Source organism: Andrographis paniculata, unplaced genomic scaffold, assembly GCF_009805555.1.
Source record: "Andrographis paniculata isolate CXL003 unplaced genomic scaffold, ASM980555v1 Contig17END, whole genome shotgun sequence".
Taxonomy (NCBI): Eukaryota; Viridiplantae; Streptophyta; class Magnoliopsida; order Lamiales; family Acanthaceae; genus Andrographis; species Andrographis paniculata.
In genome coordinates, this window is record NW_026137457.1 from 508,080 (window position 1) to 531,784 (window position 23,705).

A 23,705-nucleotide genomic window follows, 5' to 3' on the forward strand; every position below is an offset into this window, starting at 1 on the left:
ATCATTTTCATTTTGGTCGATTCTAATATTTTTTATTTTCTGAAAAATCATTATACATTTTAAAAAAATATTATATATTTTAATTATATTTTATAAATTTTATAATTTTTTTATTTAATTAATTAATTATAAATTAATAATGATAATAATAATCCAATCGATCTACGGTGGACTCTACCTTATTTATTTATTTAATACTTCATAATTAAAATATTTCCTCCGTTCCAAATATCATATCCATATTGTCGTTTCTTTTTCTCTCATATATCGTATTACTTTCATTTTTTAAAAATATTACACACTTTAATCTTATTTTAAATTTTTAAATTTTATTTTTTTTAATTTAAATTAAATTAATTAATTATCTTAATTTTAATTTATAATTATTTTTATTATAGGTAATTATTTTCGCTAGTCAATTCTTAATTGTCTTTTAATTATATCCCTCTTATCGACACAGCGAGTGAGCAGTATCTGTTAGAGAGAGAGATAAGCGAGAGGCAAACACAGGGCAGCAATCTACAAGAAGACGCCCTTGATCTCAGCGCGAAGCCAAGCCACTGTGGTTGTGGAAGGAACCTCTTTGCAAAGCAAATTATTCGATCGTTATCTTCCCCAGCTCACCCCACCCCAAAGCCGATTTGATTGTTGTTTCCGTTAAGCCAAAGATATCACCAAAGTCTCCAATTTCCAGTTTTTTTGTGCCTTCAAGCAATCGAAATACTCTTCCCCCCTACAGTCCCACACACACTCACTCCGCCAAAACAGATTCCATTGTCGTAAAGCGACTGATGACTACCGCAAGCAACTGATTTTACTCTGCTGATCTCACTATCCCTCCCTCCCTCTCTCTCTCTCTCTATATATATTTATATATATAAGTGGCAGTGCCTTCTCTCAATTGGACGTGCGAGAGGAAGAAGGGGGATTCCTGGATTGGCAATTTGGAGGTAAAAAAATTGCTGTTAATTTATCGAATGGGGATAGTCAGTCAGTCAATTAGTCCTTGATTTAATGATTGTTGGTGAAGTTTCCATGAGAAATCATTTCTGTATTGATTTGGAATTGCATCTTCTTCCTTTTTTTTTTTTTTTTTCTGTTGTATAGTTTTCTACGAATAAAAGGAAAGGGGGAAATTTTTTGAGTAAGGATCTGTTTTTGTTTCTTTGCTATCTCAGTCAAACTCAACTGTTGGTAGTGCTGAGCTTGGCAAAATTTGCTAAAATGAGTGTCAATGGAGTTAGGACAGAGGAAATTATGTGATAATGATTATAGAAAGACTGAAAAGAAACAATTTGTAGTGTTTATAGATTTAGGTGTTTATTATAGGGAAAAAACAATTTGTGTGTTTTTGTCGACTATTATTGTTGTTATATATATTTTGTATGTTTATGGTCATATTTTGAATAATTGTGTAGGTATGGTAATGACTTAAGGCATAGTGTTGTAGTTCTTTCTGGCATCTTGTTGTATTGTGTTTAAGCATCGATGATTTCGTGTTCGTGTAATGACTTAAGTCACGGTGTTGTAATGTTTTAGGTAATTCTTCTTTCATCTCATTGTATTGTCTGTAAGCTTTGTCGTATCCTTCTTTTATGTAATGGCTTAAGGCATGATGCTGCTGTGATTCTTTCTTGCATCTTAAAGTATGATGTTTAAGTATTGTCGTATCTTCTTCATTTTTTGACTTGAGAGTAAAGAAATGGTGTCATTGTGGTTGCTGTGATTCTTTAATGCATCTCATTTTATTATGTGTGTCGAATTGTTGGAAGTGTTGCAAGAAAGTTGTTCTACAACTCGGTGAGAGTTTGTAAGGAGACGGGATTGAAGTGAATTGGTTGCATTGCCTATTATGTTTTTACTTTTTAATCTTGGAAGCTTTTTGGTTGCTTTGTATACTTTGGGATTAGTTAAAAAACATTCTATGAATTGGTGGAATCGACTGTTGGAATTAGTTGTCATTATTTAGAAAGTAATTGTTTTATTTGGTGAAGTTTTTAGTCTTTTGTGGTAATGTTTGCGTAATTTCTGCGAGGAAGTCTTATTCGGTTATGCACTTTTTTGTCCTATTTGGCAATAAGATCAATTTGTTTCAAAGTATGGCTTTCTCAATTCGGTTTTTAGTGCTTTGCTTCTGTCATTTGGTTTGTTCTTTTTCACTTTTTCTACTAACTAGATAACTCAACTTGAAGTTTGATCCTCACAACTAGCGGATGCACTGGCGACGAAATGGAACGCAATGCGCTGCTTGTATGCTTGATTCTTCTGAGTGCTTCGTGTAAATCATCTGCTGCCAGGATTGAAGCAAATCAGACGGTAGCGCTCTTAGTAAACGCCTCGAAAGCGAGCGCGAAGAAGATTCCAGAGACCTTATTTGGTATCTTTTTTGAGGTGAGATAATCAGCCGTGATATTGTTCTTCATTTTCGAAATTTTTATTCCAAAGATAATTATGTTCCTCGCCTATCTTGTGCTACTTCCATGTATGAGATCTACGTTGTAAATATAATTTGAATCGAATGTATATGATTATGCGCTACTGAGGTTTAATATTCTTGTGGCTATGCCGGATGTGATTAGATTTTCCTTACGGTACGTGCAGGAGATTAATCATGCTGGTGCGGGTGGATTATGGGCTGAGCTCGTCAGCAACCGAGGTAAGCTTGAATGCATTTTAATATTCGCCTGCCTAATTGCATTCTTGATTGTATTTTGTTGTTTCTACATGATTTATGTGAAACTGTATCGATTTCTCAAGTTTTCATTTTGTCACCTACATTTTTTTATCATATGAAGTGTATTTCGTAATTTTGATCCATCAAATGGAGCTTGACATAATATAAGCTCTTGGATTGGGGTTAGGATGATCTTGTTCAAGGCCTAGTCTATTGCTCGTCTCGTTGACACCGAATATGTTGCAAAATTATGCGAAACTGCAGGTTTCGAAGCAGGGGGTCCGAACACACCTTCCAACATCGATCCCTGGTCTATTGTTGGGAACGAATCATATGTAGTAGTTTCGACAGAGCGTTCGTCATGCTTTGATCGGAACAAAATAGCGTTGAGGATGGATGTGTTGTGCAGCACCGAAGGCGCCAATATCTGTTCAGCTGGAGGAGTCGGGATCTATAACCCCGGCTTCTGGGGAATGGTAAGAACACATTCTCTTTGTAATCTTGGAAGACTAACAGTCATTCGACATTTGAAAATTTATAAGTATATTTTGTTTTCAGAATATCGAACAAGGGAAGAGTTATAAGTTAGTTTTTTATACTCGCTCTTTGGATCCAATCAACGTGACTGTGTCGTTGGTTGGGACGACTGCATCCCGGACGCTCGCCACCAAAAACATTATGTAGGAATCGCCCCTTGACATCGACAAAACGTTGAATTCATCGAAGGTTTCTTATTTCGACATTTTGATTATGTTTTCTTTTCTTGCAGAGTTTCAAATGCTTCAAGTTGGACTAAAGTGGAGGCCACTTTGCAAGCAACGGGAAATGATTCGAATTCGAGGCTTCAACTGACGACATCCCGGAAGACCGTCATCTGGTTCGATCAAGTGTCACTAATGCCCACCGACACATTCAAGGTAAGAACCAAATAATTTTCATGTTATCATCGCGATAACAATTTTGTTATTACATTCGTCTGCTGTTTTCTCGACACACAGGGACATGGTTTCCGCAATGATCTTTTCGACATGGTAAAGAAGTTGAAGCCGGGATTTATGAGGTTTCCAGGTATCCTTTGAATGCTCTTTTTCACAATCAACCAAGAAAATGCGGTGGCTGTTCAATGCTGTCCGTATGCTTACATCCACGATTTCAGGTGGTTGTTTTGTCGAAGGCGAATGGTTAAGGAATGCATTTCGTTGGAAAGAAACGATAGGCCCGTGGGAGGAGAGACCGGGCCATTTTGGTGACGTTTGGCATTACTGGACCGATGATGGATTTGGTCACTACGAGTTTCTCCAGGTAGATTTTCGTTATGATCTTACATCAAAGGATCGATCAATCGAAGACATAAATACTGATTTTCTTATCCCTTTTGTCCTGATTTCATCACAGCTTGCCGAAGATTTAGGCACATTACCTATATGGGTGTTCAACAACGGTACCATCGAAAACTCCATAAATAGCTTCAGCTTCTAATAGCCAACGATTGACTCAAACCGTGCATTATTTTCTTGCCGCGCTTCTGATCTTCAGGAGTTAGCCACAACGATCAAGTCGACACTTCTGATGTATTACCGTTCATACAGGTACGTAAAGACTTAAAATTTTTCGTGCTTACAAAAATTTTTACGCTAATTTTTTGGTTCGGCGATTTTACTTTAACTGAAAACAGGAAATTTTGGATGGACTTGAGTTTGCAAGAGGAGACAAAACTACAAAATGGGGTTCGGTTCGAGCGTCGATGGGCCATCCGGAGCCCTTTGACTTGAGATACGTTGCCGTCGGGAACGAGGACTGTGGAAAGAAGAATTACCTCGGTAAGAAGCACCTGAGTACATATGTTACCAAGTTTGTCCGAATAAGACACACGAGAGCTTCGATATCTATCTATGTTTCTCGACAATGCAGGAAACTACCTCAAGTTCTACAATGCGATAAAGCGTGCCTATCCTGACATCAAAATAATATCAAATTGCGATGGCTCTTCCAAACCTTTGGATCATCCGGCTGACTTCTACGATTATCATGTAAGAACTTGTTTATACTTACAAACTGTCGAGGGTACGATACAAGAGCTTAGTACTGCTTCTTAACTTATCGAACAGATTTATAGCAGCGCGAATAATGTGTTCGCTGAGTCAGGAAAATTCAACAAAGTGCCGCGAAATGGTCCTAAGGTTTGTTCCGGTCACATGTATATATATCATACAAGTTTCGCGTTGAATAATGTTATGGACGATGTAGTGAATGTATATGCGCAGGCTTTTGTGAGCGAATATGCTGTGACGGGAAACGACGCGGGCAAGGGTAGTCTTTTAGCTGCTATAGCCGAAGCCGGGTTTCTTATTGGGATCGAAAACAACTGGTATTTTTACTCGATTGATTGATTCTCGATAATATTCTCTTCCTATATATGTATATTTTGTCGAGAGCGATACTTTTGTGACTTCTGTACAGCGATGCTGTCGAAATGGCGAGTTACGCGCCTCTGTTCGTGAACACCAACGACAGAACGTACGTTGTTAAAGAAACTTACTTGTATTGCATCTACGTGTTTTGTCTCGTTACGATGTTGTCCTAACAGAAGGTAATAATGTTCTTCGAGCCAGGTGGAACCCCGATGCGATTGTGTTCGATTCTTCCCGTGCCTACGGAACGCCGAGTTATTGGATGCAGCATTTCTTCAGGGAGTCGAACGGCGCCACTCTCCTTAAAACGACTCTTCAGCCAAGCACTTCGAGCAATCTCGTCGCTTCAGCAATTACTTGGAAAGATGCGGATGGGAAGACGTACCTACGAATAAAGGCAGTGAACTTCGGAAGCAGTGATGTGAATCTTCAAATATCGATCGAGGGTTTGGAGGTGAGCTCGATGCTGGCAATTGGGTCGACAAAGACTGAGCTCACGTCCAGCGCCGTGATGGACGAGAACTCTTTCGTAGCTCCTAGGAAGGTAAGCGGGCGATCCGAGTCTTATCATTTCTCGCGTGTTATGTTCTGTTCTTACGTCGCCGTTTTCTTCGATTCTTGGTTCTTGATGTGCAGGTGGTGCCCATGAAAGCCCAGATGGAGAATGTTGGGGAGGACATGGATGTTGTTCTTGCTCCACATTCTCTGACATCATTTGATTTGTTGATCAATTCAAGCATCAAGATTGTGGGATACCATGATTCTTCTGCTGCTGATGTATCTTCCTACTGAGAACATCATGTCTGAAACTTATCGATTTAAGCAATAAAATTTCATACTATGCAAGAATCTATGTAAATTCCCGGCAAAATTTATCGATATGCTACGGTTAATGTAGCTGCAGAATGTCGCTGTTTGATCATTAAATGAAATTTAAAACATGCTCGACATAGTGCTCAATCTCATTTGTTTGAAAGCGTAAAGAAATGGCAAGAATTCGACATAAATGTTTAATCTCATTTGTTCAAAAGTGTAAAGAAATAGCATGAATTCATATTCATATGAAAACTTCTAAACATGCCAGAATTCGACATAAATGCTCAATCCCATTTGTTCAAAAGTCTAAAGAAATGGCGCGAATTCATAATCGGATTAAAAACTTCTAAACAGGCAAGAAATTTGTTCTGAAGATATATAGAAATTGTCGAGCTATGATCGCATATACAATTAACAAAACTAGATTTCATCATCACAAGGAAGCAATTGTAGTAAACAGTAGGAGAATGGGTCGTCGTGCAAACCTGTGAATATCCGGAGGAAGTGCTCAAACATTCTTGTTTGCTTTCAATTTTGAAGGCGGCCATCGACCCTTCTTCCTCAAATGCCGTTTCCTCACAAGCCTCTTTCTCCTTAACCTAATCTTCTTCGCCATTTTCATCCTCATCTTCTGCTCAAGCTTCAGCTGAAGCTTCGACTCCAGAGGAAGCTTTTCGATGGGAATGTTTTTTCCTTCGCCATCCGAAGGAGGAGTGGGAGAGTCTGGACTAGCAGGCTCTGCTCCATCAGTCTCTGAAGATGCCTTCACAATCCACAAGCCTCTGTCACCGAGAACAAATGGAGATCGAATTCGACCTCCAATGTAGGTTTTTGGAGGCAATGCTACGGACTTGTGGAGCAACCTGATTGCTATACAATAAAAGATTAATTGCAATATAACTTGTGACTCCATCAAAACTTGCAGCTTGGATTATGGTAAGATATACAACACTTTAATCCATTATCTCCCTAAATTAAACACTCTAAAGAACAGATTTTGGCTCAACTTGTTGATTTTCAAATGTAGCAAGTGATGAATGCTTTTGATTAAATGCAGACGACATGTTTGCGTAAATGTCTCAACGACAGAAGGTATCCAAAACGACATTCAATACAATCAGATAATACATACTTCACAGAATTGATTCTAACGAAGTTCTGAAAACAGTTTCTAGAGCTAAAAGCACATAAGAGAAACTAAAATTTCGAGGAAATAAGGACTCACATTGCTATTTTGATTCGATTCTCACATATAAAAGCGAATATATATATATATATATATATAATCATAGCTACAAGGAACGCAAAAGAAGGCTCCGAAATTCTCGCAGAAGTTCGCTAACATGATTGCGCATAAACATTCACACGCATCCAGATTAAGCACTACACACAAAAATAAATAAATAAATAGTGACACCATTTCTACATCAATCAATTACAGATTCAGTAAATTCAACCGCACTTACAAGGATAAGCAGCGCACCCGGAAGCTGAGGAAGAATTTGGAGCGAGAGAAGAAATGGGAGAGGTGAAGATGAGAGCCATCTCCGTAACGTTCGTTTCGAAGTATCGAAGAAGGATAAGCCTTTCTTCCTCTATCCTCTTATTCATTCTGTTGGGGAATAAAAATGCTTTGTTAGCATTGAGTCCTCATATTTTAAAAGTTTACAAGTTGACCCCAAAAGTTAGATACTTCGTACACTCGATAAGAGGGCTTCCAGTCAGTTCAAAAACGCAGTCGCCTTTTACCTTCGCGGCCACTCGTTCCACCTGAAGCCGCGGCGAGCCAAACCACCGTGCGGCGGCGAAATTCCGGCGACGCACCGAGGTTTTTATAACTAGAATCAGGTTTGATTGCATCCGAATTTTACGTATTCTGAATTTGTTAGAATTTTTTAAGTTTCTCCTGCGATGCCTGTGTTAGATGCTCTGTTTTGTAATTCACGTGGTTTTGTACTTTATTTAGTTATCTATTTGTTCAGGATCAATGCTGTTCTTATTGTTGGATTTTTCTGGTGATTTTGTTCATTAATTGGCCAACTCTGTGCTACTGCACTGCAAGCAAATAAAATTGATTGAGCTTCACATTTGTTAACAGTTAGAGGATTTCTCAACGTTTTGTAAGATGCTATAAGTTATGCATTATTAAGTACATTTGTGTGCTTGAGGTGGAGAAAAGAATAGGGATGAGTTGACATGTTGGGATTAATATGAATAAATTAAACAATAAATTCATACATCCTAGGAATTTTTCTGAATTTTGTGGGCATTTAGAAGCTTTGTATGAATGAAGAATTTGATTGAAATGAAGCTACTTATTTGTAGAGATACTGCTATAGGTTTTGGACAATGTTACAATCTGTTAGAGTTTCTTGATGTCCCTTCCTGCTATCTTTTTTAGAACTTACTGCAGCTAATTTCTATTGTTACACCGCTCGAGCTTGGTGATGCTCATGAATTTTACAGCAATCCTATTGAGGCCAGCTGTGGGATCTTCCGGATTGAGGCATTTATTTGCGCTTCTGTAGTTAGATTGTTCATGATTTTGTCCTAATTTCATTTATGTTGGAGCTTTGTCTATGGTTTTTGTAACACTAGTTTTGTGCAGTATAGGAGAAAATAGTCTATTTGGTTATGAGGTTTTTGCATCGATTCATCGTCACAAAGGAATCTCCATTTCATGGTGGTATGTTCACTGCTTCAATCCAAATCCGCTTCAAGAAGCCAGCAGACACTGCCCAGACTCGCCTTGAGGGCCGCACTCGGGATCCCAAGCTTGATCTCATTGCCTTCCAACACTGCCGGCTTGCACACATTCTCAATCTCTACAAATTTATATCATCAAAGAAACGGGGGCCATACGTGTCGTTGCAGCTCCTTTCAAGATGGGCCCAACATGTTGGTCTTAATACCCTCACTGGTGGTGATCTTGTGAGAAAATACCCGCATATATTTGAGGTATTCACTCATCCCATCAGAAGGAATGTGTGCTGTAAATTTAGGCCAAAATTTGTGGAATTGCTTGATTTAGAAGATGAAGTTGTGCATAATACAGAGGAAAGTAATGTCATCAAAATCAGGAAAATTTTATCCATGTCTGTGACTGGTAGGATTCATCTTCATGCAATTAGGCTGATGAGAAGGGAATTAGGGCTGCCTGAAAATTTTAGGGACTCTATTATCCTAAAGTACAGTGATATATTCCGAATGATTGATTTAGAGATCGTTGAGTTGGTTGATTGGAATGGAGATAAAGGGCTTTCTTGTTTCTCACCAGAGATTGAAATATGGAGGGAGAGACAGTACAGAGAGAAATGGTTGAGTGAGTTTGAGACTAAGTATGCATTTCCGATCAACTTCCCAACCGGCTTCAAGAAAGTCCCTGGTTTTAGGGACAGATTGAAGAACTGGCAGAGGGTTTCATATGTCAAGCCGTATGAGAAGATGGAGAAGGTCCGTGTACGTTCATGTGGAGGAATTGAGAGATATGAGAAGAGAGCAGTGGGAATTATTCACGAGCTTCTTTGTTTGACTGTGGAGAAGATGGTGGAAGTGGAGAGATTGGCTCATTTCAGAAAGGATTTGGGGATAGAGATTAATTTGCGGGAGGTTCTTTTGAAGCATCCCGGGATTTTCTATGTATCAACAAGAGGGAATGTGCTGATGGTTTTCTTGAGGGAAGCCTATGTTAGAGGTTGTTTGATTGGAGCTAATGCTGTCTATGACGTTCGGAGGAGAATGTTGGAGCTTATGTTGTTGGGTTGTCGGAACACTAGAGTTTTAAGAGAAAATGATCAAGGCGGAGAAGAAGAAGAAGATGGAGATGGAGTGGCTGGTAAAGATGGCTATTTTGTTATCCCAATTTTGAAGAGGCATTCTTCGAAACCTAGATAATTGTGGACAATCAAATTCGAAGCTCTATGGGCTCAATGATAAGGGCAGTCTAATATTGGTGAGTATATTTTCTTCGACTTCATTGGATATTGTTGACAGTTGAGTTTCAGTTTCATTGCCATTGCTTGCAACACTTAATAACCTTAGCCATGTCTGAATTCATCTTAGCAGATTACACTCATCCATCAAGCAAGCTGCAGTGCCAAGGAGGGTGGAAACCCGGAATCCATTACGGCATTTTATCTCTCCCAAAGTGGTAATTCAGCTCCGGCTATCATATTCAAAGGTAAGTCCAAGAAACCCTTTGAACTTGATCAAATGTGAGCTTTTCCTACATGCTATTATTTAATTTTACACTTAGAATAACTCAAGAAACTTCACCTATAGGACAAATATGAGATATCCTTAAAACTTAAAAGTCATAATTAGATTAGTTGAAGGACTAAGGGAATTTAGAGCTGCTTTTTATATAGTCAAGTCTTTGGGGTTTGAGAATATTTGTGGAAATGCTAAATTATTTGTTTTCTTTACAATCTGTAAAGAAGATAGAAATTCATTTAACTTTAGGGGTAAGGATGCCTTTAGACCAAGTCTCCAAATTCATTCCATTCACAAATTATTAGATTTTTTTGGACTGACTGCTAACATATTGGAGCAGTTGGACTCAGACAGTCTAAAGTCTCCCTTTTTATTTTATTTTATTACTATAAATATATTTGATATGTCAACAAATCCTGAAGTTTATTTATGGGCATGGTCATATTTATTAGGCTGTGTTTGATTAAAGGAGGTTGTTTCTATGTTGAATAAAATTATAAAGCATGGTACCCACAATACATAATGGAGTATATAAATTAACATGATAAGATTTGTTTTAATAGAATATGAATACAATATATAGACCGAAAATATATGATAATAGTTTATATTATATTCCTTCAGTCCAATTTCTATTGTTTTAAAGTATATTGGCATGGTTTTAGGTAATTGTTTTTTTATAAATTGACAAATTTATCCTTTATAATAACCCGAAGATTAAAAAGTGTAAATGAATGAAGGGTAAAAAAATAAAATTTGTGTTAAAAAAATAGAATAATAGTTATTGGATGTCCCATTAGATTGTGGACGGGGAGAGTACATATTATTATTGAACTCAACACGAGGATATATTATGTACCATAAAGTATGTTGAATTGTGTTATTATAATTATGAATGTTTTATTTTTATTATTTGATTTGATCTTTATTCAAGAGTTTGATATATTTTTTACTCCCTCGTTAAGTAACAATAGAAGTTTGTTTGTTTAGTGTTATAATTGAAAGATTTATATATATATATATACACACACGAGGTATATAGATTCGTATTAGTACTATAAAAAGTAATATTTTATATTATAGGTTAATTTTTGTAAAATAATGAAATATAGTATATATTAAAATTCGTGTTGAAATAAAAATGTTAGACAAACACACGCTTTCTTAACTGCATTTATTATTAGATGTATGTCTTTACAACTTGAAGTTTCTTTAGTGTGTACAAACTATATACCAAGTATCAAAATCTTACTATTATTATTTCACAAATTATTTGTATTGACGAGAGCTGTATCTATGTGTGTTATAGTGATAATTAATGAGGTCATGAAATTCTAAGCACGAAGTCAGCAGCATAGACAGACAGGCAGTAGGGGGGTGTTGGGGAGACTTTGTCAAAGTCAATACCACGTCAGCCTTGTAGGTCAACAACCTTTTGATGGATACCTCTAATAAAGATCTAATAATAATAATAATAATAATAATAATAATACAAGTGCATGATTAGTTTTTTTTTTTTTTTTTTAATATTAATTATCCTTTCCTGGCCCTTTTTTATGCTTTATGACTTAGACAGAAATTGATCAAGTAATGTCTCTTTATCAGTTTCCTGGTTGGCATTGTGATTTTGACCCCATCACCTCCCATTTTTGTTATATTGTGTTATTTTATTTTATTTAAATAAAAAATAAAAATAAACATTGCATTTATTATTTTTTATAATAACCAGGTTGAACATCTTTCATTGTATATTGAGATGAATAATGTGAAAATAGCAACTAATAAATAGTAAATTGAATATTTGTGTAAAAAAAGAGAGAATTTTTAGACACTATTTTATTATTTTTTTAAAAAGGAAAATACTTAATTTAATATTTTTAAAATAATATATTACTGTAGTTGGTATCTTATTTTGATTTGGTGCTTTAGGTTATTATAATATTTTCATTTTTTTTAATATTATATGTAAAACTAGCGTGTATATATAAATACAAAAAAAATAAAATTTCACTAGTTTGGTTGTCATTTAAGATTCAAAGCATGAAATTGTTTGGTTTGTGTCTTGATTTTTAAGTTTTTATTGGAATTTTAATTTAAATAATATTTTTATATATTATTTAATTTTTTTTAATTGAAAATTGTACGATTAAATAGTAAAAAAGTATTGAAGAGCAAAACCAAACACACTATAATGTTCTTTTTTATTGTTATTTTATTTTACTATGTGATGTTTATTATTTTTTTTTAAAAAAAAATTAATAATAATAGATATTACTATATCACTCAGTGTCTGAATGCAATAAATGCAGAGTAGGGCAAGTTCGGGGACTCCCACATATACAAGCAATCTTGAATGGGAGTCAACATATCACTGCAGCCGTCCGATGATCGGCTGGGAAGATTGGACGGTGGATAGCGCAATTAATGATCCTACACGGGTTAGGCTTCTTCACCCTCATTAAATACATCCCCGAAATTACATTTTCATCCATAACATTTTTATTTTTTTAAGTTACAATTTATTTATATTTTATTTGATTTTATAAATAAATCATTCTAGTGTGACGTTGAAATAAAGAATTGTGAAACAGCTAATCAGGACATTTTTTTTAAAAAATAAAACCCAATGATTCGTTATTTGAAGTGGACGTAGACTCGAGTCAAGTCTTCAATTTCTTATCTCTATTTTCAATTTGTTATAATTTCGTTCTATGAATTGTCTTCTTTAGTATTATTTATGTTTGCTTAAATTACGCCAGTTATATCATAGAGTACAAGTTTTTGATAAATAGAGTATTATATTGATAATGTGATATATATATATATATTTTGAAAAGTATATTGAAGTGAATTTTTTATTTTTTATTTTTACAGATTGAATATGTAAGTAATTGCGATATTTTTGTAAAACTTATTTACTATAAAAAAAAATACAAGGAGTACATAAATTTGACAACAGAAATATTAGATAACGTTCTATTGCACTTATTTTGCAGTGTGGCTGAAAGTTTTGTTGAAATCGAAAAAATAGATTTTTTATTATTTTAAATGAAATTGTTTGTAAAAATATGTATTTGAACATATTCAGGTAATATAAAAATATTAATTTGATAAAGACTAATCAAATTTGAATCAACGGCCATCTATATAATCAATAACATAGTTATATTACACTAAATTAAAAATGAAAAAAGAAATAAAAGAGAAAGAGTAGCCCCTTATTATAATACCTGATAATATAAATTAACTACAATAATTATATACAAAATAAATAAAAATAAAGAAAAGCAGTAATAACTCTAAATTATAAAGGAACAATATCACGCCGTCGTAGCATGCCACGCTCAATCTCATTGAATTTCCCATTTTGCCCCTAACGATCACCACGAAATCAACTGAAGTGCTGTGAAATTACGAATGACTCCCTAATACGTAACTTTCCAGCGTCGGAAAGCTATAGAAGTTCGGGAAATCAATCGCCGCGGCGGTGGCGCCGCCGTCAGCCACCGCGACGAACTGAGGCAGCGGTTGCTCCACCGCCGATGAAGCCAAGCCGTCCAGAAAAAACGTCGACGTATCGAGCACGCTACCCTGCTGAAATCCCCTGACTGCTCTATGCGCCTCAGGCTTCAGCACCGGCGCCATCGGCGGCTGTCCGTACAAACCGCCGCCGAACTTCACGCCGGTCATCTGCTGCACCATCTGCCGGAAGTTCTCCGGATCCACGGCGAAAAACGTCGTAGTTGAACGCTTCGACGGTCGAGACTTGCGCTTGGCGACTCTACCGCTCGGAGGTGCGCTGCGGCGCTGCTTCGAGACAGCGACGGTTTCCTTCTCCGATGCACCGGAATCAGTCGGAGTCTGAATCGGCGGTACCTCCGGTTTCGCGAAAATTGGCTCCGCCATTTCAGAAAATGCGTCGATGTCGGAGGAATCAGCGCCAAGCGACTCCTGTAGAGCCTTCGTGAGAACGTCGGTTTCTCTAGCGAAGTTATCGGAAATCCAACCGTCGGAAAATGCACTGTGGAATGACCACGGTTGCTCCGCCGTAATCAAATTATCATACGCCATTTTCTCCGATCAAACACCAAACACAGCAAAATCAAATGCGATATCTCCAATAAATTAACGTAACAAACAAAATAATCAAGCAAAAATTGCAGTAAAAAATCTTCCTCCGCAAGCACCGCCAATTAAGCCAGGAAATTGCAGAAGAACAAATTGCAGAGCAGAGAGGTAAAAATGAGAGAATATAAATTGAAAGGAAAGAGTGTATATATATATGTGAAAGACGGGGGGCAAAGTGCAAATAAAATAGACGGTGGAGATGAAAGCCACCACGTGCCCTGGGTCACGTGTCGATACATCTAGTGAAAATAATGGAGTATGTAATACTAATAATTTTATTAGTATTATTATTTATTGAGAATCCAATTTATTGAGCCAATTAAGCCAGCCAGCCAGCCAGCGAAGGTAGCCAGCCGCGGGCTTTTGACGGTGGAGCTGTGGCTCTGTCGGCTGACGTTTAACTTGGCGGTTAAAGGACGGATCGATCAACGGTGTAGATCCATACAATTAAGAAATGAACGGCGCAGATCATATAATTAGCGGCGTGGATTAATACACCTTCAAATTAAGTAAAACAATTTTAATTAAATATATTAATAATAATCATAAAATATATTAGTAAAATAATTCAATTAAAATTATAAAATTATTAATTATAAAATTTAAAATATATAGTAATTGAAAAAATAATAGAAACAGTAGACTTAAAAGAATAAAAAAAAAAAAAATTGTATTTTTTTCCTTCAATGTTTTACGCCTACAGATCTTTCAAAACGATCCCAAAAAACGAAAAAGAATTACACAATATTTCGCGTTAAAGAGAGTGGAGGCATTCTTCCAGAAAAAAAACTCACGCAGTGGACTATCTTTCGAAACTGAAATTTCGATACAAAATCGATTGGGCCTGTTGCGGCGAAGCACAATCCCGGCCGCGTCGCTCACTTCTTCGCCAAACCCAGCTCCGCCGCCCGCCGCCCTGCTCTCCTTCTTCTTCTTCTTCTCCAAGCACCACGGGTGCCGGCCTGTCTCCTCCGTCCTGCGGTGTCTTCCGCCACAACCCTGCTGGCCCTTTTCTTCTTCTAAAAAACGTGCGAAAAGAGGTTTGTATTTCGTTCTCTTTCTTCCCCAAAAACTTAAATTCGCTGGTTGAATGTTCTATAGAAGTGAATTGTTGGGCAATTTTTTCTTTTCTTTTTTTATTTCGTTGATATTTTAACGAAATTAGGGTTCGACACAGAAAGTTTCGCTGTTTGTATTTCTTTCTCTTTTTCTACATAAACACGCCGTGTTGTGTTTAGACAAAATTCGACAGAAGGATGATAAAAACAGAGCCGCTGCGATGATTTGAAAACTACCATTGATGGATTTAAAATTTAAATTGGACACGTCATTAACACATGTGAAATGGAAGCTTTTACTAGCCTGCACCATTGTGTAGCTCAATTGTCCGAAATTTGGGTCTACAGTTTTCTCAAATCGAATCCATTTGTTTCTGGTCTTGCTTCGTTATCGTCGTCGTTTTTGGTCTTTCAGTCGTTCTCTTCTTCTACGTTTTCAGTAAGTCAGCTCTTATTCCAATTTCGAGTTATACGCTGTTATCAAAATCTGCGGTATTTAGGGTTTTTTATGTTAGTTACTTAGTTTTAATCAATTGTGTTCATTATAAATTGATTAGAAGGGTTGAACTTTATTGGTGTAGTTTTTGTTTGTTTTGTGCATTCTTTCATGGATTGTAGGGTTCACTCTCTGCTCTTTTGTTGGAGCTGGTTTAGGTACTTACTGGATTAGTTCCAATCTTATACATTTTCGTGAGATTTCTAAAGCATATATTGAATGAAAACAGTGGAAATGAGGCTTTGTTGAGCTCAGAGCTCTGATTTGTTGGCTTTGGATGAGATAGACTAACATTGATTTTTATTTTGATAATAATATGGTCGATAATAAACTTCAATTTGAATGCTGCTTTGTATGTTTATTTTTGGACTTTAGAGTTGGAAGAATATATAATTGGTGGTCTGAACTGCACGGAGTCTAATATCTGTGCTATGGTTGTATACTGATTCTGATTAATGGGCTATGAATTGCACTGAATGTCGAAAGAGAAACCAAACCGGAAAGATCTCAATTGTGTATTTTGCAGGTAAAGTGTAGGAATTTGCATTTTTTGGGGAAGTTAGAAGATGAGGTCTGGATCTTTTCTAACTCGGAAATGGGTTGACAGTATTATTTGGGGAAGCAGGAGCAGTAAGCTATACTGTACGGACCACAGTTCTAGAGTCAAAATCTTCGACCGCGACCTCAAGCGCAAACAAGTGCTGTCCTTTGCATAATGTTTCTGTTGTGAATTTCTCTTTTTTTGTGTTTATCTTTTTCATCATTATTTTTCAGTGTCAGTGCGGTGTGGATCCTATGTTTTATTTTTATTTTTATGGGTGCTACTTGTAGCGTGATAGAGCTGCTTGGTTAATGCACCCCAAGGACTCTTTAACAGATGCAGTGGCTGAAAATTTGCTGGATCGATTGGAGGTCAGTGGTCACTTTTTACTTTGTTCTCTTTCATTTCATCTAATATACTGTCAATCTTTTGTATGAAGTTCAAACTTTTCGATTCTGTTGGTACACCAAAACGGCACCTCCTATACACTAGTGTTGTGTTGTTAAAAAAGTTGGAAATAGATCAAATTAAAGACACAAACTACCTGTTCACATATATGAAGTTTGCATGGAATTACTACTTGAAAAAATCAATCTTAATCCTATTAATTAAGAAAATCATAACCATCCTAATGATAGAATCTCTACAGGTTCTATTAGATATTTATAGATACTATACTAATATATATGAAAGTTCTACAATAATCTAGCAGCAGTCATCATTGTAAGTATTATATATTAATTCCTCAAAAGGTGCTATCCCTTATATGATGTTATATTATTAGGAGTGTCTTATCCATCCTTAGTTGGACTTGAACAATGTGCGGCTTTTGGAATGCTACTTATATATTGTTGTACAGCATCTTATTATGCTTGCTACTTTTTTTCTCTATGTTGTGAAGGACTATGGTTCTGAGGTATGCCTTTAAGATTTTATTGTAGCTCTTTTATTCTTTTAGGATTGTAAAAAGACGTTCCCTACTACATTGTGCATGGGGGGTTCTTTGGAAGCAATTAGGCGCCTTTTGCCTGGACACGGTAAGATTTGATTTATTCCACTTATTTCTTATTAAATCTAACCCTATCTAATACTATATTAGAATTTAGATGCTTAGAAATTGATCATGCGCCGATGTTGGAAGAACTAGCTGGCAAGTATATCAAATGCACTGTCGGACACAAATTAATCTAATCAACAAGTACAAACATAGAGCTGCCTAGCAATAACATTAGGCACCATCCCTGAGATTGTACGCTTACTATGTTTCTAGTGGTAACTGCTTTTTTTTTTTTTGTCCTTTCAGGTGGCATTGAAAAGCTTGTTATGATGGATACTTCATATGACATGGTGAAAATGTGTGAACAAGCTGAACGAAGTTCGCCAAACAAAACTATTGAAACATCATTTGTTGTTGCTGATGAAGAGTTTTTACCAATCAAGGAAAGGCATGCATGAATATTAGCATCTTATCATAAAAACTAAATAAAAATGAAATAAAGGATGCTAATGAGAACTGCATTTTGTTTATGTTTAGCTCTTTGGACCTGGTTATCAGTTGCTTGGGACTTCACTGGACAAATGATCTTCCCGGAGCCATGATACAGGTTTGTGTGACGACTTGGTGTTTTTAGGAAATATGTTCTCTTCCTTTTTTTCTTTAATTAAAAAAAAAAAAAATTGTTTTTTTATTGATTGTGATGGATTAGTAAATTTAGTCTTCTAGTTATTAAATGAATGACCCTTTTCTTATTTTCTCGTGGCAGAGTAGATTGGCTTTGAAGCCTGATGGCCTATTTCTGGCGGCTATTCTTGGTGGAGAAACATTGAGGTTATGTTTTTGAGTTTCTATGTGCAGCTGTTGACTCTTTATGCATTATGAAAAGCTCAATTGACAGTATTTATGCCTCAGAGAGCTTAGAATAGCATGCACAGTAGCACAAATGGAACGTGAAGGGGGCATTAGTCCTCGGTTGTCGCCATTAGCACAGGTATTTCTTTACCAATTGCATGCTGTTGGCTTTTTATATTCTTCCTTCACAGTGATTTTTTCTATCGACTAATGAAGTACTCTAATGAATATTTTTAATATCACTTTTAGTAGAGTGAGAGTGCAAGGTCTGTTTCTTATTTATGGATGCAACGAAAGTTGATGAAAATTATAGTCTTCATAATTAAGGCTTTTGTCTTTTAAGTGGGTTCCATGCTGATGGTTCTAATCTTCTGTTAGTTTAAAATCTTAAAGTGAATGTAAACAATTAGGATAATTTAGAGAGAAAATTTTGACTTAGTTTATTATACATCCAAATTTTCTAGAAGACTGACCATAGTAACTCAATTCACTTGAGTACTTGTACTGTTGTGTTATAGCTGTGCTATGTATCATGTACACACTGAATTTTTTTTCTTCATAATATTACATTATATATATAGTATTTTGTTAATACATCCTCAATTTGGTCTTATAGGTACGTGATGCAGGGAATTTGTTAACTAGGGCAGGCTTTAGTCTTCCCGGAGTTGATGTAGACGAATACATTGTGAGATATGACAGTGGTATGCAATTCACATTCCTCTTTCATATATTATAGCTAATTCATATTAAAAGTGATGCAATGTGATAACTAAAATTCAAACTGAAAGAACTAATAACAATTTGGAATTTTCAGCTGCTTTTGCAGGACTTTTTATGTGCATGGCAGTGCAACCTTATTTTTCTCTGTTTTGAACTTTTAATTCCTTGAGTGTTGGCTTCTTACACATAATATCTTTTCCTTGATCTTGAAATTAATTGTATCTTTTTTCTCTTTCATTTTTCCAAGAAATGATTTCAAATCTATGGATTGTCTTGAACATTTAGCTTACCACATTATATATTAGTATCTCTTGAATTATCACAATATGTGAATGCCTTTTTTCCGTTTATTCTGTTTAGTGTATGGTATGCTGCAGCTGTGTAGAGATACCCTCCCTCTCTCCGTAATTCTAGATTAGTCCATAATTATGTGTTAAAGTTTTTTCCCAAGGATGAAACTCTCTAGAAACTTGTACAATGTATATTATGTAGAAAACTCTAGAAGCATTATGTAGGAATTTTCCATAGATGCTTATAATTTTGTTTCACAAAAAAAAAAAAAAATAAAAAAAAGGGACATAATGCAATTGAACTAATGATAAATCAAAAACAGTGTGTGAATTATTTTCTCAATGTTGCGTGTTTCTGTTTTGGAAAATTCTACTTAATGTTAACTCTTTCCTTCATGTTAGCTCTGGAGCTGATAGAACATCTACGAGTGATGGGTGAAACAAATGCCTTGTTTCAAAAGAGCAGAGTTAGTAATACTTGATTACTGCTAAGTCTTTCTTGTTTATCTTTATCTTTCTTTCTTTTTATTTTTTAAAAAAGAACTTTTCTCAAATGTAAAATCATCCCATTGTTTTATAAAATTTATGCCATCTTCCTTCTCAAATATAAATACTTATTGTCAACCAGGTTTTGAAGAGGGATACTGCTTTGGCGACTGCAGCTATTTATGAATCAATGTTTGGTGAGGAAGACGGTACCATCCCTGCAACTTTCCAGGTGTTGTGGTTTGATTCCTTAACCTTCATTGCCCTGCTACAAGTTCATTTGCAGAATCCTCATGGCTATTTGCAACCATTTTTAGGTGATTTATATGACTGGATGGAGGGAGCACCCATCCCAACAAAAAGCAAAGAGGAGAGGCTCTGCTACAGTATCCTTCCAGGATATTCAAAAGCATTTTGGTGGAGGGACGGAAAATTAAAGCCAAGAGAAAGGTACCATTCCTAAACCCTACCTTCCATACATTTGGAGATAGAAATGATTTTACACCTCAAGCGCTAGAATTGGATCTGGATTATCAGTAGATTTGTCTGACACTATGCTGTCCTGTTGTCATGATCATAATTATAACTTATAGACTACTTATTCTAAACCCTAAACCCTGACTCTACTTTTAAACAATTTCTAATAGCTACATAGAAAACACCCTTTCTTTATTGCCCATATTCTTTCTTACAGTGAATGGATGGTGGATGAATTCTGAAATGGGATTTGGAGTTGATTGGTTTTTCAAGAATTTTCCCCAGCAGTAGTTGAAGTTTCCTTCCTATGGCAACAAAGTTGTCAAGCCCACTGAAATTTGGTATGGCTTGAAGAGTTTGTACCTTAGTTGAATGAAAGATCTCATGTGTAGATAATTCATTGACATATCTCATATTTTGTTCCCTTGAAATTGAATGAAACCTTCTGCCAAGTTCACGGGAGAACTATTTCCTCAACCTATAACTTGTGGTTTTAAGGAAGTATAGAGCAACTATGTATTTTGAGAGATAACATGAAGATGAAGATACCTCGACATCAAATAAGATTATTATCATTTTTTACCTTGGGTCAGTCCAACACCTTGCTTTTCACAATGTAAAGTCACTCCTAGATTGTAGACATTTTAGTAGCTTGCTGCCAGAGACAACTCCTTGCACTTCTTTGATATTTATGTTTCGTCAATCTCCAACAATCATCGTGGTAATGGGAACATTGTATGAATTCAAGAACCAACATAGTTTCAAAAATTCCTTGTCCTTGAATCCATACAATGTGTCATCATTGTCAGATGATGATTGTTGGAGATTGATGAAACTACGGGCTTTTTAAATCATAGAAGAAAATGGAACTCTTTAATCAATAAAAATGGATATAGCAAAAAAAGATACTGAAACGATTGTCTTTGGCAACCAAGCTACATGGAAGTGTATTGAAAAGTACGTCTACGAATTGAGTGTTTCTGAATTGTATTGAAAATAGCAGCAAGTGGCGGGACTCGCCACATGGTAAAAGTGGTATTCTTTGAGGTTGAGCTATCTTCATCATCTTGCTAATTTCAAAATTTTGTTTTGCTTATTGCTCAATGTTTTCTCAAATTGCAGGTTTGAAGTTTGAGAAATTGGAATCTTCCCTAAATAAGTTAAGAGATTGTAGGATATATGCAAGGATTATTTCAATTATCTGTACATAAAGATCTTTCCATTGACAAAGTTAAGCTTGATATAGAATTAAAAAGAATAATGTACGAAAATAAACAAGGCGGCAATACCGTCTTATAGAACATACATAATTATGTGTCTTTTAATCTTTTGATTACATGAAACCTTATTATGTATCTTAAAATTACTTCAGACCTTATTAAGGGCCATAATATAGTCCTCATTTTCTTCGATTCGTAAGGTTTCTTTTTTTGTGTTCTCAATTTAAGGACATATCTTACTTTTTTCAGATCCACCATAGAAGATGTAAGTTCCCCAGTTAGCATCATTGGTGGATGTCAATTGTATGTTATAGCAATTTGGTGCTTCGGCAAGCACAGTAAGATTGTTTTCGTCACATAATTCTGATAAGCACCTGTATATTTTTATGTATGCTGCTTTCTTGTACCCTTTTAAAGCATAAAGACCACTGCCCATTTGGGTTGTGGTGTGCCCTGAGGATGGTGCCCGAATAGTAAAAATTTCTCCCCCAAAATCTACTGTTGTGGCTGCACCATCCTTTAAATATGTGATAGATCTGATGGCCAGTAACCCACAGTTGCCCCGTTTATCTCCAGCCACCATACGTCTACACCTGCCGTATCGTAAAATCTTATGAGGTTAGAATTATTTAAAAATGTACTTTAAAGTTTATTAAAAAGTGTGTTTTGAGTGTGTATGACCTACCGATGTTTATATGCTATTAGAAGTACACTCGTATTTATAGAATTAGAGCTTTTTAATATAGAATTCAATCTTATTAAAAGCTTTAAAAAAAATGATAACAATAAATGAATAAGATAAGGCTTCTATTCATTATTGTGAAACATGATAATGTTCTTCGAAGAATTATACTTGAGTAGTAGTCATTGTTGCGAGTCTTAACCTTCGTCTGCTTGTAGGTATACTATTTATAATTTAATTCTCGTCATATGTAGGGTTTTCTCCCGTTTATTTTCTTTTTAATTGCTTCCGTATTGTTCTTAATTATTCCTATATTCCGAGACCAAAAATAGGGAAAAAAAAAAATCATTGTTGGAAATCTCGAACGTGTATAATATTTGCCTAAATGCACGGTGTCAATGAATAGAGGATTTTAAGAATTCACTATAAAGTGAAATCTCATGTTCGAGACAAGTGGTGTTTTGAAGGAAAAGCCAGCCAGCCAAGGTCGTAACTGTTGAATATATATATATATACACATTTATTATCATCTTGTATTGTTTGTGGCTATGTTAAGTTATGTACTAATGTTATGCTGAAGAGGATTTTGAGTTGGTTTGATTCGTTAAATTTTGTCTGTCCAGGTTGCTTAGCTGCTTTGGATTAAATTTTGTAGTTTTTATTATGTCTTGAATATTGGGCTGTAAAGACAATGTTCCTCCTTTAGTATGTATGTACGGATGCCTGGCTGAGCGTGGGGTGGGATTTTTAATATTGTCCGGACATGTCGGTGATGGGCAAACAGAATGTTTGATAGCACGTAGGTTTTGATTTTGGGCATCATATGGGCCTGTTGGAGATTAACCGACAGACTCTGATGTTGGAAATGAGCATACACCAATTCAGATGTGGGCGTGTTGTATATATGGGCCTGTCAGAAATAAACTGACAACATGTGAGTCAATATTTGGGCCTGTCGGAATGGGCCTACAACAGTGCGATCTCACGTGTGACTGTCGGAAATGGGCATGTTGGAAATGACACTGTGAGCCTGATTTTAGCCTGTCGGGATGGGCTGACACAATGTGGTAATTGGGCCGAGAACATATGAGTTCTCAGTTCAGGTCTATAGGCATAATTTGATGGTGAACTGGGCCGTTAAGGCCATCCAAAATAACACGGGCCTGTCTGATGTGGGCCGACATGATATCTGATAGAAGATGGGCCTGATGGAAAAGAGCCGACAACATGTTATTGTGATTTGGGTCTATCGGAAAATGGGTTGTCAACATGTAAGATATAAGATGGACCTGATCGAAATGGGCCGACACCGTGTGAGCATGATCTGGGTATGTCGGCAATGGGCTGACACAATGTAAGACACGTTTTGGGTCTATTGTAATTGGGCCGAGAGCATATGGGTTCTCAGATCAGGTCTATAGGCCCAATTTGATGATGAAACTGGGCCGCTAAGGCCATCCCAAATAACACGGGCCTATATGATATGGGCCGACATGATCTCTGTAGAAGTTGGGCCTGATTAAAAAGGGCCGACAGCATGTTATTGTGATTTGGGCCTGTCGGAAAATGGGCTGTCAACATGTAAGATATGAGATGGGTCTGTTGGAAATGGGCCGACACCGTGTGAGCATGATCTGGGTCT

The 23,705-nt window shown here is 36.1% G+C and overlaps 5 protein-coding genes across 16 annotated transcripts; 3 read left to right on the forward strand and 2 right to left on the reverse strand.

Moving 5' to 3' along the window:
• Positions 1-480: 480 nt before the first annotated feature.
• LOC127263909 (alpha-L-arabinofuranosidase 1-like) lies at positions 481-6,050 on the forward strand. 2 transcript variants are annotated; one of them, XM_051293213.1, is made up of 17 exons: positions 481-950; positions 2,177-2,391; positions 2,602-2,656; positions 2,939-3,150; positions 3,233-3,354; positions 3,444-3,591; positions 3,673-3,742; positions 3,831-3,976; positions 4,070-4,115; positions 4,211-4,263; positions 4,350-4,494; positions 4,586-4,704; positions 4,783-4,854; positions 4,939-5,042; positions 5,135-5,191; positions 5,287-5,629; positions 5,722-6,050. In XM_051293213.1, exons 2-17 carry the CDS (start codon positions 2,230-2,232, stop codon positions 5,875-5,877), a joined length of 2,010 nt encoding a protein of 669 aa, XP_051149170.1. In that variant the 5' UTR covers positions 481-950; positions 2,177-2,229; the 3' UTR covers positions 5,878-6,050. The 2 variants fall into 2 exon arrangements, with proteins under 2 accessions (XP_051149170.1, XP_051149160.1); XM_051293203.1 differs by having other exon boundaries at positions 2,193-2,391.
• A 68-nt stretch (positions 6,051-6,118) lies between these two features.
• On the reverse strand, positions 6,119-7,513 carry LOC127263939 (50S ribosomal protein 5 alpha, chloroplastic). The gene is made up of 2 exons (XM_051293264.1): positions 7,368-7,513; positions 6,119-6,771 (listed from the first exon to the last, which is right to left on the reverse strand). Exons 1-2 carry the CDS (start codon positions 7,510-7,512, stop codon positions 6,410-6,412), a joined length of 507 nt encoding a protein of 168 aa, XP_051149221.1. The 5' UTR covers position 7,513; the 3' UTR covers positions 6,119-6,409.
• On the forward strand, positions 7,507-12,884 carry LOC127263918 (protein ROOT PRIMORDIUM DEFECTIVE 1). 5 transcript variants are annotated; one of them, XM_051293256.1, is made up of 5 exons: positions 7,507-7,749; positions 8,510-9,853; positions 9,964-10,081; positions 11,423-11,532; positions 12,423-12,884. In XM_051293256.1, the coding sequence occupies exon 2, from the start codon at positions 8,536-8,538 to the stop codon at positions 9,793-9,795; it is 1,260 nt and encodes a 419-aa protein (XP_051149213.1). In that variant the 5' UTR covers positions 7,507-7,749; positions 8,510-8,535; the 3' UTR covers positions 9,796-9,853; positions 9,964-10,081; positions 11,423-11,532; positions 12,423-12,884. The 5 variants fall into 5 exon arrangements, with proteins under 5 accessions (XP_051149213.1, XP_051149191.1, XP_051149204.1 ...); XM_051293234.1 differs by having other exon boundaries at positions 9,967-10,081; positions 12,423-12,882; XM_051293247.1 differs by lacking the exon at positions 11,423-11,532 and having other exon boundaries at positions 12,423-12,881.
• A 426-nt stretch (positions 12,885-13,310) lies between these two features.
• On the reverse strand, positions 13,311-14,378 carry LOC127265007 (calmodulin-binding protein 25-like). The gene has a single exon (XM_051294647.1). The coding sequence runs from the start codon at positions 14,182-14,184 to the stop codon at positions 13,525-13,527; it is 660 nt and encodes a 219-aa protein (XP_051150604.1). The 5' UTR covers positions 14,185-14,378; the 3' UTR covers positions 13,311-13,524.
• A 595-nt stretch (positions 14,379-14,973) lies between these two features.
• On the forward strand, positions 14,974-22,095 carry LOC127264353 (putative methyltransferase At1g22800, mitochondrial). 7 transcript variants are annotated; one of them, XR_007841667.1, is made up of 14 exons: positions 14,975-15,281; positions 16,322-16,493; positions 16,627-16,707; positions 17,295-17,373; positions 17,640-17,781; positions 17,871-17,940; positions 18,100-18,164; positions 18,246-18,324; positions 18,802-18,889; positions 19,601-19,665; positions 19,827-19,916; positions 20,002-20,134; positions 20,379-20,502; positions 21,631-22,095. XR_007841667.1 is itself a non-coding variant. In XM_051293849.1 (13 exons), exons 2-12 carry the CDS (start codon positions 16,362-16,364, stop codon positions 20,119-20,121), a joined length of 1,011 nt encoding a protein of 336 aa, XP_051149806.1. In that variant the 5' UTR covers positions 14,974-15,281; positions 16,322-16,361; the 3' UTR covers positions 20,122-20,134; positions 21,631-22,095. The 7 variants fall into 7 exon arrangements, 3 of the variants coding, with proteins under 3 accessions (XP_051149806.1, XP_051149799.1, XP_051149794.1); XR_007841666.1 differs by lacking the exon at positions 21,631-22,095 and adding an exon at positions 21,284-21,575; XR_007841669.1 differs by lacking the exon at positions 21,631-22,095 and adding an exon at positions 21,284-21,575 and having other exon boundaries at positions 16,403-16,493.
• The last annotated feature ends 1,610 nt before the right edge of the window (positions 22,096-23,705 follow it).